This window comes from Rhinolophus ferrumequinum, chromosome 7, assembly GCF_004115265.2.
Source record: "Rhinolophus ferrumequinum isolate MPI-CBG mRhiFer1 chromosome 7, mRhiFer1_v1.p, whole genome shotgun sequence".
Lineage (NCBI taxonomy): Eukaryota > Metazoa > Chordata > Mammalia > Chiroptera > Rhinolophidae > Rhinolophus > Rhinolophus ferrumequinum.
In genome coordinates this window covers 198,204-213,414 of record NC_046290.1, presented here as the reverse complement: position 1 = coordinate 213,414, position 15,211 = coordinate 198,204, and the positions used below count along the sequence as shown (strand labels likewise).

At 53.0% G+C, this 15,211-nt stretch overlaps 1 protein-coding gene across 1 annotated transcript in view; it reads right to left on the bottom strand.

The window, feature by feature from the left end:
• Positions 1 to 11,852, bottom strand: part of AHRR (aryl hydrocarbon receptor repressor) — a 53,676-nt gene extending 41,824 nt beyond the window's left edge. The window contains exons 1-2 of the mRNA XM_033111257.1: positions 11,786 to 11,852; positions 7,643 to 7,824 (exon numbers count right to left, since the gene is read on the bottom strand). Coding sequence (XP_032967148.1) covers positions 7,643 to 7,824; positions 11,786 to 11,847 — 244 coding nt within the window. The 5' untranslated portion in view covers positions 11,848 to 11,852. The remainder of the gene's footprint in view (positions 1 to 7,642; positions 7,825 to 11,785) is intronic.
• Between the last annotated feature and the right edge of the window lie 3,359 nt (positions 11,853 to 15,211).

Sequence of the window (15,211 nt, the reverse complement as noted above, 5' to 3'; positions counted from 1 at the left end):
CCAGCTTCTTCAATGGTCACATGACTATTCAGGTTTTCTATTTCTCCTGGAGTCAGTTTTAATGAGCTCTATTTCTAGGAATTTACTCATTTATGTTTTCAAATTTATTGGCATAAATTTGTTCATAGTGGCCTCAAATTATGTTTGAAATATCAGCAGCTTCTGTCATTGTGTCCCTGTGACATTGCTGGTACTTTCTCTTTTCTCCTTGACCTCACTCACCAGATGTTTGTGAACTTTATCATTTTAAAGAACTCTGTTGTGTGTGTCTTGTCTATTTCACCAACATCTTCCCCTTTATTATTTGCCTTCTTTGACTCTTTTTGTTCATGTTGCTTTTCTTTATCCAAACTACTAAACTGAATGTTAGGTCATTAATTTTCAGCCTTTCTTTTATATACAGACACTGAAGGTTATTTATTTCTAAGCATTGTGTTAGCTGTATCCCACACATTGTGATTTGATTTGTAAATATTTTCTAAATTCCATCATGTTTTCTTCTTTGATCTATGCATTATCTACAAGCATATTTATTTCCAATTGTAAGGGTTTTCCAAGTCACCTTTTCATTACTGATTTCCAGCTTAATTGCAATGAGGTCTCACCATGCATTCTTCATGATTTTGTCATCTGAAATTTATCGAGATTTGCTTTATTGACCAATATGTTTTAAATATGTTTACAAGTTTCATGTGGACTTGAAAAGATGTAAATTCTGTAGTTTCAGACTAGAGTGTTTTATGTATGTCCATTAGATTAACCCTTTTTTTGCATTGTTCAAATATTCTATAATCTTTGCTGGTTATTTGATCTGTTAAATACTGAGAGAATTATTTAAAATCTTCCTCTCTGTTGATGAATTCATGTATTTTTCCTTATAGTTCTGTTGATGTTTGTTTTATGATTTTGAGGTTATATTATTAGAAGCACACACATTTAAAATTATTTTACCTGCTGGATGAAATGAATTTTTTAACCATTATGTAGGGCCACTCCTTCATGACCTCCCGTAAGGTTTTTTACCCAAAAATTGAGTTTTTGACATTAATATGGTTTCATCAGATTTTTCCTGGTTGGTACTTCACCCTATCTGCGCCTTTGGAGCAGATGCAGTAAAGCACGCTGACGGCCCCAGTGCTCTAGCTGCCACATTTAATCCATTGAAGTTTTCTATATTTAGCGACATAGTTGGAGTTTTGTGCTTTCCATTTGTTCCTCCATTTTCGTTTCTTTTTTCTCCTCTCTTGTCTTTTCTTTTTTGATTGATAACATCTTCTCATTCCATCTTTTTCTCTCTGCTGGTTTGAAAGTTAAACCCTATTTCTCTTGTCTTGATGTTTATCCTGGAAATTTTACTATAAATTAGTTGATCCACCTCCAAAGGTAATTAATACAGGAACCGTTGAGCTGTTTCACCCAGTCTCTGGCTCCAAGCTGACACATGTTATGGCTCCTTTCCGCTCCCACAACCTCTGGCTGCAGCTCCACACATCGGGGCTTGCTTGGTTTCCCGACATGTCACCACCTCCTCGCATCTCAGGTCCTGGAAATGAAGACACGGCATGTGGAGCAGACCTTACCCGCTAGACTCCAAATGCCAGGAGGGCACTGTCACAGGCTGTTAGCATGGGACTCTTCGATTCTGAACTTTGGCCGGGTCCCAAGACAAAAGGTGCCAACTATATCCAGGTCCCAACAGCGACCCAGACAGGGCTGCCAGGGGGGTATCAGAGATGAGACGCACTTGGGGCTGGAGGAGGGCTTCCTCGGAGAGGCTGTGCTGTGATTCCCATGCCCCTACCTGCACCAGGAGAAGCCGGGGCGCTTCCTCTCTTCACCTTCTGCCCAGGGAGAGGGGCTTCATGAGGACTCCTGTGAGGGCTGGCCCCATGCCTCCTAGGGCTGGCAGGGGGCACGGAAGGCTTGGTCTCTCAACACTCAGGAAACCCAAGGGACACAGGCTGCACCTGGAGCTCCTGGCAGGCAGCTGCGGTTGGGGGATGGTCCAAGGTGCATGTTTCTGGGCAGCAGAGGGGCCACACATCCAGTCCTCCCAGGAGGGGGCCTGCAGGCATGAGAGGAGGATGGAAGCACCACCCCACACTGGGCTAAGGAGGGGAGCGCAAGGGACCCACTGGAGAGGATGGGCCACCCTGCTGGCCACCCACAGCACATGGACCCCAGGTCTGTGTTCTCTCAGGACACTGAGAGGCACCCAGGAGCCCGGGATCCCGCCGAACCGTGTGTGCCAGCTGTTCCCTGCCCTTGGCCTCCTGCTGCTCAGCCTGCGTGGAGCTGTGAGCAGAAGACTCTGGGTCACCTGGAAGGGGCCAGGGACATGAGGGGCAGCCAGCCCACAGTGGTGGCTCTTTGCTGGGGCAGCAAGAGAGAGATAATGCCAGTTTCTGCTGACCTGCATCCTGCCTCCTTCTCATGCCCTGGGAGCTGGACAGATGGACAAAGGGTCCATCGAGGGACTGCCCTCCTCCTGGCCAGATTTATCTTTCAGAAGTTAGGAAGAGATGGTATGAAAAATATAACCAGCACATAATATAATCAAGAGTAATCTTTCCACAGGGCAGTGTGGGGACAGCCTGGGGCCCTGGGTGCACAGTTGACACATGCCTACTCTCTGTCCTGAATGGTTCGAAACTATTGTGTCTTTGCTGGAAACACCCTTGGGGGCAGTTGCCTTTGGAAGAGGCTCTGGCAGCAATGACCCACATAGATCCGTGTTCCACACAAAGAAGAGAAAAGACAGATCCCAAACTTCCCACCACACCTCAGGGTCACCTCGGGCCACTCACAATGCCACGCACGGGCGGCTCAAACAATTCTGGAGCCCGGACGTTAGAGATCAGGGTGCCGGCAGACTTGGTTTCGGGCACGGCTCTTTCCCTGGCCTGCAGACGCTGCCTTGTCACCGTGTCCTCGGGTGGCCTTTTCTCAACCCCACGGTTGAGGGGTGGGGGGGTTTTGGGGGGGAGGGAGCGCAGGACACAGACCTATCCATCAGATCAGTGCCCCACCCTGTGACCTCCTTAGCAGCCCGTGTCCAAATACAGCCAGCTGGGTGCCAGGGCCAATATGTCCATCTGTGGGGACACAGATATGCAGTCCACACAGGGCTCACGAGGGAGGGACTCTAGTGAAGGCTGACAACCGAGACGAGTCAGTCTAGTGATGGTGTCCTCGTCAGGCCTGGTCACAGGATCGTTAAGGGTCCAAGGGGACTTCGCTCCTGACACACTAACCAACACGACGCATGCGGGGAGGTCGTGGGACACACGCTTGTGATGCAAGGCCTTCTGGGCCGTCCTGCCTGGGGGACCAGGCAGCCGTGAAGGGCTCCCGGACGAGCATGGGCAAGTGGGGCCAGCGGCAGAATACAAACAGTCAGAGGGGACCGAGGCCCAGCCACGACCACAGGCTGTGGGAAGAATGGGGGACACTCCTCCCCGCTGGTTTGAAAGTTAAACCCCATTTCTCTTGTCTTGATATTTATCCTGGAGATTTCATTATAAATTAGTTGATCCACCTCCAAAGGTAATTAACACAGGAACCGTTGAGCTGTTTCACCCAGTCTCTGGCTCCAAGCTGACACATGTTATGGCTCCTTTCCGCTCCCACAACCTCTGGCTGCAGCGCCACACATCGGGGCAGCATGAAGGGTCGCCAGGGCCTTTCATCCTTCCCTTCTCAGTTTGCTTTATGAGGCTGTGCTCCCCAGGGATGCTCCCGTCTGCGTGACTCACGGGGGGGCACCGTCCACGTGCCAGGCCTGCGTGGACACCAGGCCGCCCATCATCTCTGCGTGCTGCTTCCCACTCGTCCCTCGGAGTCTCTCGGATGAGCCGGTGCTGCTGCTTCTTAGGGTGGGTGACCCAACTGACCACTGGGCCCAAGTGAAGGGTGCGGGGCTTCTCGAACCCACACGTGCTGGGGTCTCGGTCTTGGAAGGAGCCCGGGTGCAGCCGGCCCCACTTCGGGCATCCTTCTTCTCATCAGCCCCCAACGTCCCCTTGTGAATCGTGAGATTTACGAGTGGAAAACCCCGCTCTTAAGTACAAGCAGAGCGTTTGTAACTCAGAAGTACTGGCCCTGTGCTCTAAGCAAAAATCAAATAAAATAAACCCACTGCCTTGTAAAATTCATGGAAGCCAACACAAAGTACAGGTTACAGGGGACATCTCAGCCATTATCACCCCGAGGCCGGAGCTTTCCAGTTCACGTCCTTCCCGAAGGAGACTTCTAATGGACGCTTGAATGAAAATTACTGCACCCGTTCCTGAGTCAGGAAGCACAGAGTAAGAGCCAGTTTTTAGAGCTGCGTGGGGGAAATGAGTTCAGGAAGCGTTTAGAATCTCTCCTACAATGTACAATTTTGGAATCCTTGACAGAAAAGGTGTGATGGAGAAATGAGGCTTGTTGTCACTCAGCGGTAACAGTCACAACGCCAGCATGGCATAGCTGTGAGCTGCACAGTTGGGACGACCGGCAGGGAGCGTGGAGTCAGCCTCACAGGCTCAGGCAGCCTCACAGGCTCCTGCATCAGCGGGGGCCATGGGACCAGCGGTGACATGGGAATGTCACTGTGCTTTTGGTTAAGAGCAAGGAACTCATGGGGATGCTTGGACAGACGTCTGAACTCCTGGGACAGCAGCATCCGAGCTTCTCAAGACCACCAACCCCAGCCTGGTTGGGCACAGGGGTCCAGGCCGGAGAGCTAGTGACCAGTCCCCTCCCAATCTCCTGGCCAGGAGGTCCCTCTGCATGGAGTGTCAGTGTGAGGAGGGTGCAGTGACAGGGCGGCCCTGAACTCGGCCCGAGCTGGCCTAACCTCCAGTCGGTCCCTTGGTAAAATGTGGGAACCGTACCCCCATGTGCTGGTGCCATGCTATGGCACTGTGCCACTTTTCGGATGACTACCTCAACTTCTCAGTCATGTCCTGGCCCTCTTGGAAAAGCACAGTTGTCCTGCACAAGTGGTAATACTCCATGTCACCACAGGAAACTGACCTCAACACCCCTGGGGCCGAGATGACACCGAGGAGCCTGGGCGAGGGACATGGGTGTGGCAGTCCCAAGACGTTGATGGACGGCCAAGTGCCCACGGCCCATGGCACGTGCCCTACGTCTGAAGGCCAGCTCGGCCGTCTCCTCTAGCAGCCATCAGCTTCATGGACACAGCCCCTGCCCAGCGTCTCCACAGCAGGTTTCCTGCGCCCCGCGGCCACCCTGCTCGTCCTAAAGGGTATAAATTACGGTGACACTCACACACAAAGAACTAAGCAATGGTTTCAGCAATGATTTGACTAATTTGAGCTCCAGTGGCAGCACCGGCATGATGGGTCTGCAGGACAGGGACCAGCGCCCCACACCAGGACGGCAGCGCCCCACACCGCACCGAGATCTGCTTGGCTGCTTACACGTTTGAGTTTTTCCTATTTATAAAGTTAATATACTTTAGCAAGAAACTGAAAAACATGGAAAGTAAAACAAAACCCCTGGAATGTCTCCACTCAGAGAGACCTGCTATTAATAGGTTCGCGTGTCCGGGCCCAGGGGGCTGGGGTGGCTGGGCCTGTGCCCACTGCGGGGTCACAGATGACGCTGAGTGCTGACACGGTGTAGGTGCCCTCCTCAGTGTCCCCACAGGCAATGCCCTTTACAAGGGCCTCTGAGGTGCATGGAGGCCAGCAGGGCCGCTGGCGTGAGCTATCACACGTGCCCATGACAGACCTCCTCCCTGAAGGACACAGGAGAGCCAGAGAGAAGCCTATCCACACACCGAGTGACAAAGCTGACCACACACCCTCGGCCCCTCAGATGCCCTGCTGGCCGGATGACTGTTGATTTTTAATTCAAACCCACTTGAGGGGACGCTACTGTCAGCTCAGCTTCTGCTTGGAACACAGAAGCCCAAAGCCCGAAGCTCCACCCCGCCTCCCAATAGCACCGAGAAATCTGCACGTTTGCAAGTTCTCGTGGGCCCATCAGAGACCCGAGGTCCCATGGCAACCAATAACCTGAAATCTAGAAAACACAGGGGCTTCCGGGGACAGACAGGACACAAGCCCGACATTGTGGACCATGGGAAGGAGACTCAGACGAAACTCAGAACAATTCTGAGTGGGGCCAATGAGAGAACCCAGAACCCTGGCAGTTACAGAGGTTCGGGACAGTGATCGGTGTCCTCCAGGAATCTCGCAGCTGCTTGCAGAGAAGAGGGGACCGGCCAGGGTCTTGCTGGGGGTGGAGCGAGCAGAAGAGGCCCTGCCTGAGATGCAGCTTGCAGACGGCACCTGGCCCCCCACCTCCTCCAGGAAGCCCTCCAGCCCACACGGCCCTCCTGGTGACCACCACTGAATCCCCCCATAGTAGCCCCCGTTCTCTGCCGAGCTCCAAACCTACTTTTGTGGAAGTGTTTCAGGAGCTTGCACCTCCAGCCACGGGGGTCTGGGTGACAGACACCTGGATGGCAGGCAGCCTTTTAACCCAAAGGAAAAATGTATGGTTTTCCAGAGAGGACCAATCTGGGCTGGGTGCTGGGTGAGCTCGAGGCCCGGGATGCCAAATCACGGCTCATCGCTCCTGCTGTAAGGTGCCGATGGGCAGGTGGCCTGGGGAGGTACACGTGTGCAGGGGGAGCAGGGTCACCCAGAGCAGCCTTGGACACGGCCGACTCCTCAGCCACCAGCCCACAGGACCAAGTGGGCTCAGCACACCCCACGGTCTCATGGCCTCACGGCTTTCTGTGACGGGCTCACAGGAAGTCAGAAGAAGGTGGCTGAGTCCTCTGGAAAACTGCCTCCCTCTCCTGGGAGGCCAGCGAAAGCCAGCAGGGGGAGCGGCTGAGTCCCACCTCAGACACGTCACAGTGCAAACTGCTCCCACTGGTGTGGGCAGTGGGACAGACCTGGTCCACACCGTCCTGCCTTGGCCCTTGCCCACCGTCCATCCTCACTGTGGCCCAAGGCGTTCGCTCAGCAGCAAGAGAAGGTGCCAGGTGACACCCCAGGTGTCAGGCACAGTGGCCCCCCTCCTCCCTGGTGCCCGCACCTGCCCACTGCAGACACTACCACCTGCTCCCGAAGACATAGCGTAAGTTCATGATTTTTGTAACAAGTTCAGACTTAATTCGGGGTAATGGCGGCAATCACAGGCTTTAACAGGGTGGTAACAAGCAGGCTTCTTTCTCAGGCGCTGAGCCAGGCCACACAGAGACTAAGGGTCGCCGGGAGTGGCGATGTGGATGATTGCCAAGGCTACTGCCAGGGTCTGACACAGGCAACCCAGGTGCCAAGAGGGGCGGGGCTCTCAGCAGCCCCAGGACAGGTGAAGCAGCAACACGACATTGGCCACCAGTGCTTAACCCGTTAACAGCAGGACAGGGCCTGCTGAGCTCAGCCAGGTCCTGCCCCCCCACAGAGCGGACCCGCTGGGTGCCCAGGGCCCTGGCAGTGCGTGAGGCCACAGGGGACGACCGGCCCCTGCCCCTTCCACCAGAGCTGCTCCGGCTCATTGGCGTTCAGCGAACCCTCCTCTAAATGGTTACCCAGGAGAAGAGGCGCAGCCTGGCCCACCCCAGCAAGGTGGGCAGGACCCTGCTGGGCACGATGGGCACGGGTGAGAGTCCTACCTTGGAAGAAGCTCTTTACCCGGAGGTAGCTGACGCTGAGACGCAGGACTGAAAGCTTGTCCAGCTTGGAGACGACGTCCGGTGGCAACGGCAACAGGCTGGCCAGGTGGTCCAGCTCAGCGTTGAGGCGGTCCCGGTGCCGCTTGGAGGGGTTCGACCTGTCGGCCCCCACGGCGGGCTTCCTGTGGGAAACCACCACAGTCAGGCGGGTTTGTCCACCGAAGGCCGTTGGCCACACTGCTGGGAGCCTGCTCCAGGGAGTGACCTTATTAGGAGCAATCAGCTTCAAACTGGAGCTGCTGCCAGGGCAAAGGTGCTGAAGGACGAAAAGTCACCCATCCTTGAAGATATATGCGCTAACAAACTATAACCGCACGTCATCAGTGACTGTACACCATTACTGGGAGTGAAGGAACAGGGATGAAGGACAGGGAGCCTGAGAACACGGCTGTGTGCCCCCAGCACGGTTCCTGACCTCTCTGTGCCGACTTTCCCTGAAGTGGGAGGACAGCGCCCCGGCGTGTCTGTGCAGCCTAAGGTCACAGCCCTCTCACGGCCTGTGACCCCTCGCCCTGCAGTTCAGGTGCGAGTGGCCGCTCTGGGCCTCAGTTTCCCCTTCCACAGCGGGGCTGAAGGGCTGAGGTGAGTGTAATCGCAGACTCAGGAGAAACGACACACACATGCACACAAAGACCTGCACACAAATGCTCAGAGCAGCTTCATTCGCCTCAAACTGGGATCAGCCCAAGTGTCCGTCTGCAGACGAACAAGTGGAGGTAGAACTGCTCCTGCTGGGGCGCGACTTGGCCTGGGGCTCCCGGTGATGTGCCAGCCGGGGGTGGGAGGGGGACTCTCAGAATCGCTATGGCCGGTGAGAGAGCCCAGCATAACTCCATTAATAGACTCCATTAATAGAAAATTCCAGGAAATGCAAAGCAGTCTACAGGACAGAGCATGCCAGAGATTGCCAGAGACGAGGTACAGGAAGGAATGACAAGGAACCTCTGGGCGTGACGGGTAACTCTGTGACCTTAGTTTCAGTCAAATCCAATCAGACTGCGCTTTGAACGTGTGTAGTCAGGGTACTTGAGCTACAGCCCAACAAGAAGGAAAATGTGGGCAACAGAAGGGAAGGCCCAGAGCTCACTCGCCTCATGAGCTCAAAGCGTCATCCAGGGAGGGAGAGCACCCGAAGCCCTACCCGACCAATGACACCGAGGTCCACTCTCTGTGTTCAGCCCCGAAGGACAGGAGCAGGTTCTGCCCAGGAGCCAGGCGCCTGGGAGCCCAGCTGAATACCACCTCCGCTGCTGACCCACGCTCCACAACTTTCATCAGGAGAAGGGTGGGCACGCACAGACGTCCCCACCCCACCCCCCAGAGGACAGGGCCAGACCACAGCCCCACAGCCTGATGGTGAGGACGCCGGGACCACAGCTGGGACATGGGGACATAGCTCACACCAGGAGGGGCTCAAACATCAAAAGCAGGTTTTATCCGGCCCCCAGTTTCCCCGTGGAGACTCTCGGCGCGCGCGCGCGCACACACACACACACACACACACACACACACACACACCCACACCCGTGGTTCCCCGTGGGCGTCTCAACTGCATGTCTAAAATGCTCGCTGCCACTGAAGTCAGTGAGGAAAAACTAATGATTCAATAAAAGTGTAGGAATGGCCATAGAGAAAGAATAAGATGGATTCTGACCCCACTCATCACACGAGGAAAGGTTCCAAGGGCTCAAAAGTTTAAATATATATCTATGTATTTTAAAGAATCCAGAAAAGTGTAGAAGAAACATTGGGAAAATTACCTTACAAACGTGAAGCCGAGTAAGTCTTTCTAATCCTGATGTAAAATTAATTAACCACAAAGAAAAAGATTAAATTCAGCTCCATAAAAATTAAAATTTTCTTCACGGCAAAGGACACCATAAATAAATTGAAACTGGGGGAAATTATTTGAAACACACTCAAGGGCTAGTCTCCCTAACAAACAACAAGCTTCTAAGAGTCAAGAAGCACAAAGTCATAAACAACCCAGTAAAAAATGAGCAGAAGTTATCACCACAGCCTGTTATCACCACAGACAAGGAAATACGATGGCTGCTAAACCGCACTTGTAACAATAGCATACAAATTACCAAAGTCTGAAACACACCACGTGCCCAGGCAGGGGAGGGGGCGCGTCCCCAATGCTGCCAACGTCACAGTAGCCCACACCGTTACGGGTGAACCCACTTCCAGGTAGCCGTGCACATGAGGTGTGGGCCGTGATTCACCTACTAGCAAGTCCGTGGGTGCTGGCGGAGGCACAAGTGTCCCAGGTCAGAGACAAAGGACCCATTGGCCTCGGTGCAGCAGGTGCCCTAGCGTGTTTATGTCATTTATCCACGTCCCCAGGTCACATGAGGGTGACAAAGAAGGTGCCTGTGAAGGGGTTTGTGCTGCAGTTGCTGAACTGGGGGACCCAACACTTTCACAGTGAACAGTAAATATGCTTGCTCTGCCCCAGGGAGACCCCTCAAAGTCGCTCACTCCAAACACCACCCTGAGAAGCGGCCCAGGTATTGACGGGCCAGGACACCGGCCACGCGGCTGCTGCCTCTCCCAACAATGGGATGTGCGCCAGCTGATGCCCAAGTGTCCCCCACGCAACGTGAACAGAGTCACCGGGCCACGGAGGGTGGTGTGTGTCCCAGACGCCCCACAGCACATGCAGAGGGTGAATGCACACCCACACTGGTCATTGTCGCATGAACCATCTCCGGGCCATTCACAAGAAGCTTAAAATTGGTGCCAGGAACCAGGTGGAAGGACACCTTTTCTGTTCTGAATTAGATGAACATACTATCCCTTCATAACATCAATAAATAAAAGGTATTTCACAGTGAGTGCCTCAAACTCATTATCTCAGACCCTGTCACTGGAACAGAAACATAATAAAAGCAGGAGAGTTGGTTCCTCTACCCCTGGACTGCCCACCACATGGAACATGCAGGCATCACCAGCTTTTTTCCTTCCCTGTTCAATGTGACAACAGCGGTCGCCCAAGAAAATCTGTCCAGCACACTGCTGGGGACCACGTCCTACCACAGCCCTTGGGGGGCCCAGCTATGGAACTGCCTCTGCCCAGGTTGGGTGCCCCCAGCTCCACCTCCGCCTGCCCACACGCACCTCCCCCGCAGACCACCCTGAGCCCCTGTCCCGACAACAAGCCTTGCTGTGCTTCGCAGCTATGACGGTCACATGGCAGACTCAGATGACAAATCCACCAAGTCCTGGGAGTGCACACTGTTCCCAAATAAAGTCCTGTCCCCCTTCTCCAATAAAAGAAAAAAAAAAAAAACTTTAAAAAAACAAAATCCACCAGCCAGAGTCCAGCCTCGCAGGCCTTGCTGCCTATCCTTGCGCTAGTGGTTCCATGTTCCTGAGAACCTCCCACACAATCCTGTACCCACTGGAGGCCGGAGGGCCGCCCAGGTCACAGAAACACAGACCCACATACACTGCTGCCCTGCGCATGCACACACACGCAGTCACTCAGAGCTGTGTCAGCACACGGCTGTATTACACACATGCACACACACAGCCCCAGTCGGCACTGGGCACCCTGCTGGACCCCTGTTGGAGGAGCCAGGCAGCCGTGGGCCCTGGGCCACTCTCTGCTGACCTCCCACAGGGCAGCCCCCAAACCCCGCTACCACAGACCTCACACCTCGGTGGCCCATGGCTCCACTGGACCAGCCGTGGTAGAGAGAGGGATGGCGGGGAGGGAGGGCTGGAGGCGAGGGGGTGGGGAGGATGAGCTCCCCCCGGTCTCCCCATCTGTGGTGCGTCCAGGCAGAGAATGGCTGGATTCTCACCAAGGACCATGGTGATATCGCAGCCCTCCATATGGCCTTCTGGGCAATAAGCGCCACGGGCCCTCACCGGACCTTCCATCACAGTCAGGAGAGCAGGACAACGTCCTGCCACCAGGCTTCCCACATATGCCAGCCGCCAGGCCTCAGCAAGTCCCTCCAGCCCTCCACCCGAGCCTCTCCCTCGCTCACTTGCCCCGAAATTCACGTCTCCCAGTGGAAACACAACACCTCCCTCATGAGTGGGCCAGCAAGCACAGGCGGTGACACTTACTGCTTCTGCACGGGCTTCCTTCTTTTCCGCCCCGCGTACATGCACTCCCCTGGTGGGATCATCGTCCTCGGGCCTAAAAAGAAAAGGAGGGTCAAGCAGGTCGCTGTGAAGGAGCCCTGTGCTCACACGACTGCCTGAACCCACAGGGCAGGTCCCGGCCGTCACACTGGGGTCCCGCACCTCCATTGCACCCACGCCAGACGACCAGGCTCCTCTGGCACAAGCCTGCACTACTCGTGCCTCACCTCATGCGCGCGTACGAGGCGGGCACCACAGCCCACACCTCGCCTTGGATGGCGGTGTCACGGTCCCCCAGCCTGGCCCGAGGACCCCGTCACCACACTCCTACCAAGAAGAGCCCTGTGTGCCTGTGCCAGGTGGACAAATGTCACCACAACACAGAAACACAGACGCTGCTGCACACAGCAGTGTGAGCGGGACACACACGGCCGAGGCACGTGAGCTGCGTCAGGGCTCTGCGCAGGCTCAGGGCGGCCGTCCTCTCCAAGGCGTCTGCGGCGGCCTAATTCCTCTTCCCATTTCTCCTGTCGGTGGCCCTGAACTTCTGGGCCAACAGGCTTCCTCTTTTCTGGGTAAAACCCCTCATTCGACTCCACTAACTCTCAGCTGCCCACACCGGCCAGCCTCCACAGCAGCGCTGGGCACAGGGGCCGTGTCCTCTGCGCCCAGAGGCTGGTCATCTTGCCCTCACTTCAGGTTTCCGTGCAGTGAGGATGCTGAGGTCACACACGTCCTGCAGACCAGCGTGCAGTGACCACTCATTGCCAGGCTCCTGCGCCCACAGACTTAGAGACAAAGATTGAGCCCTCACCTGGCCTCAAGCGTGTACAACCTGGAAGAGGAGACAGACACAGACACACAAGTTCCACCCTGCTCTGAAAGTGCCGTGAGACTCTCAGAACTGTGTCATCGATCCGCTTTAAAGGTAAGAAACACACTTTGAATATAAAGACATAAGCAGGTAAAGTAAATGGATGGGAAAAGATACACCATGCAAACACTAATCAGAAGAAGCTGGAGTCGCTATGACTATCGGACAAAGTAGACTTCAAAACAAGGAGCATTACCAGGACAAACAGGGCCACTATATAATGATAGGCAGGGCAGGTCTCCAAGAAGACATAGCAATCCCAACTGTGCACACCCTAACGACAGAGCTTCAAAACACATGAAGCAAAAACTAATGACACTGAAAAGATACTTCATTGGAGATGTCATCGCTGCTCTCACAGTAATCGCGAGAATAAGTAAACCGAAAACCAAAAAGGATACAGAACATCCAAGCAGCAGCAGACTTGGACTAATTGAAACTTACAGACCGCACCATCAAACGAGGCAGGGAACACAGGACATTCACTGAGAGAGACTACATTCTAGGACTTAAAACAAGTTTAAAAGAATAGAAATACAAAGTATGTTCTGTGACAACTATGGAATTAAACTAGAAAGATTATGTCGAAAATTCCCTAATATTTGGAAAGCAACCCATTTCTGCTATTTTCCCCCCTTCTCCCACCCCCCTACCCCCACTCCGGTTCAAGCTGTTGTTTCTCAGTCTAGTTGTGTAGGACACAGCTCCATGGCTGAGGCAGTCGGTCGGCCGCTCAGAACAGCTCTTGCCGGCTGCTGGCTGCCGGCTGCTCACAATAGCTGCTGGCCACTCACGCTGGCCACCAGCCACTCACGCTGGCCACGGGCCACTCATGGCAGCACACGGAAGCCCACGGAGTAGCCGGCGGCAGCTCATGGCAGCCCAGCTCAAGGGAGAGCTGTTGTTCACAATCTTAGCTGTAGAGGGCGCCGCTCACTGGCCCATGTGGGAATCGAACGCGTTAGGAGCACGGCGCTCCAACCACCTGAGCCACCCAGCCTTCCCGCAACCCATTTCTAAATAACCATGAGTCAAAAAGAAAGTCTCAAAGAAATTTAAAAGTATTTTGAACTGAATGAAAATGAAACTACAACATGTCACACTTGGTAGGATACAGCTGAGCAGTACTTTGATGGAAACTGAGAGCATTAAATGTTTACATTAGAAAAAAAGGTCTCGGATAAGTAATCTAAGTTTCCACTTTAACTAGAAGAGAAGCTAAATCCAAATCAAGTAGAAAGGTGGAAATAATAAAGGGGGGGGAAGTCAATGAAACATGAATAGAAAAAGGGAAAAATCAATGAAACCAAAAGTTGGTTCTTTGAAAAGATCAACAAAATTGATGAACCTCTAGCCAGACTGATCAAGACACGGAGGCACAAGTTACCACTGTCAGGATGAAAGAGGGGACATCACCACAGACCCCACAGATACCAGAAGGAAAATAAGAGAATATTGTATGAATTTAGTTGTGTCCCCCCCTCAAAATCCATGTTGAAGCCCTAACCCGCACTTGACTGTATTGGAAATAGTACCTTTCAGGTGATTAAGGTTAAATGAGGTCATGAAGGTGGAGCTCTGGTCCGAGAGAACCGTTACCCTTATGAGAGGAAGAGACCCAGAGGTCTCTCTTCAACCTCGTGAAGCTACCCATCCACAAGCCAAGCACCTTCCTCTTGGGCTCCCAGGCTCCAGAACTGTTTGAAATAAATTCCATTGCTTAAGCCGCCCAGTCTACAGTATTTTGTTATGGTCACCCAAGCAGACTAACACAAATACTGTCCCCACAAATTCAATAACTGAGATGAAATGGACCAATTCCTTGAAAGACACAAACTACCAAAACTCACTCAAGAAAAAAACTAGATAATCTGTTTAGTCCTGTATTTATTCCAACAATGACAATTTCACTAGCAAATTCTACCAATTTAAGAAATAAGTAATGCGAGTTCTCTGCCACCTCAGGCAGAAAATTGAAAATAAAACTGAAAATTGCCAACTCATTTATAAGTTCAGCATCACCCTGCTACCAACAGAAAAGTACAGGTCAATGTCATTCACGAAACACAAATACAAAAATCCTTGATGAGACATTAGCAAATGGAGTCCAGCAACACAGAAAGAGGAAAATACATCACAATTGAGGTTTATCCAAGAAAGTCAAGGGATTTCAACCTCCAGAAGTCCAGCAATGTAAATCACTATATTACTAAAGAAAAAATATGCACGATCATCTCAACACATGCAAAAAAAGCATGACAGAATCCACATCATTCAGAATAATGAAGAAACTCTCTTCACGCTATGACTAGACGGGAACTTATTTAACCTGAGAAAGCGCATCTACAAAACAGCAGCCAACCGTGAGTACCTCCCCTGAGATCAGAATGAGGCCAGACGTCCAGCAGCCCCCTCCATCAAACATGTCACTTGTGCCCCAGTCAGGGCGGCAAGCTGAAAAAGAGAAATGCCATGAAGGCAGGAAAGGAAGAAAGATACTCTCTGTTTCAGACACACGGTGTGCATTCCAATCA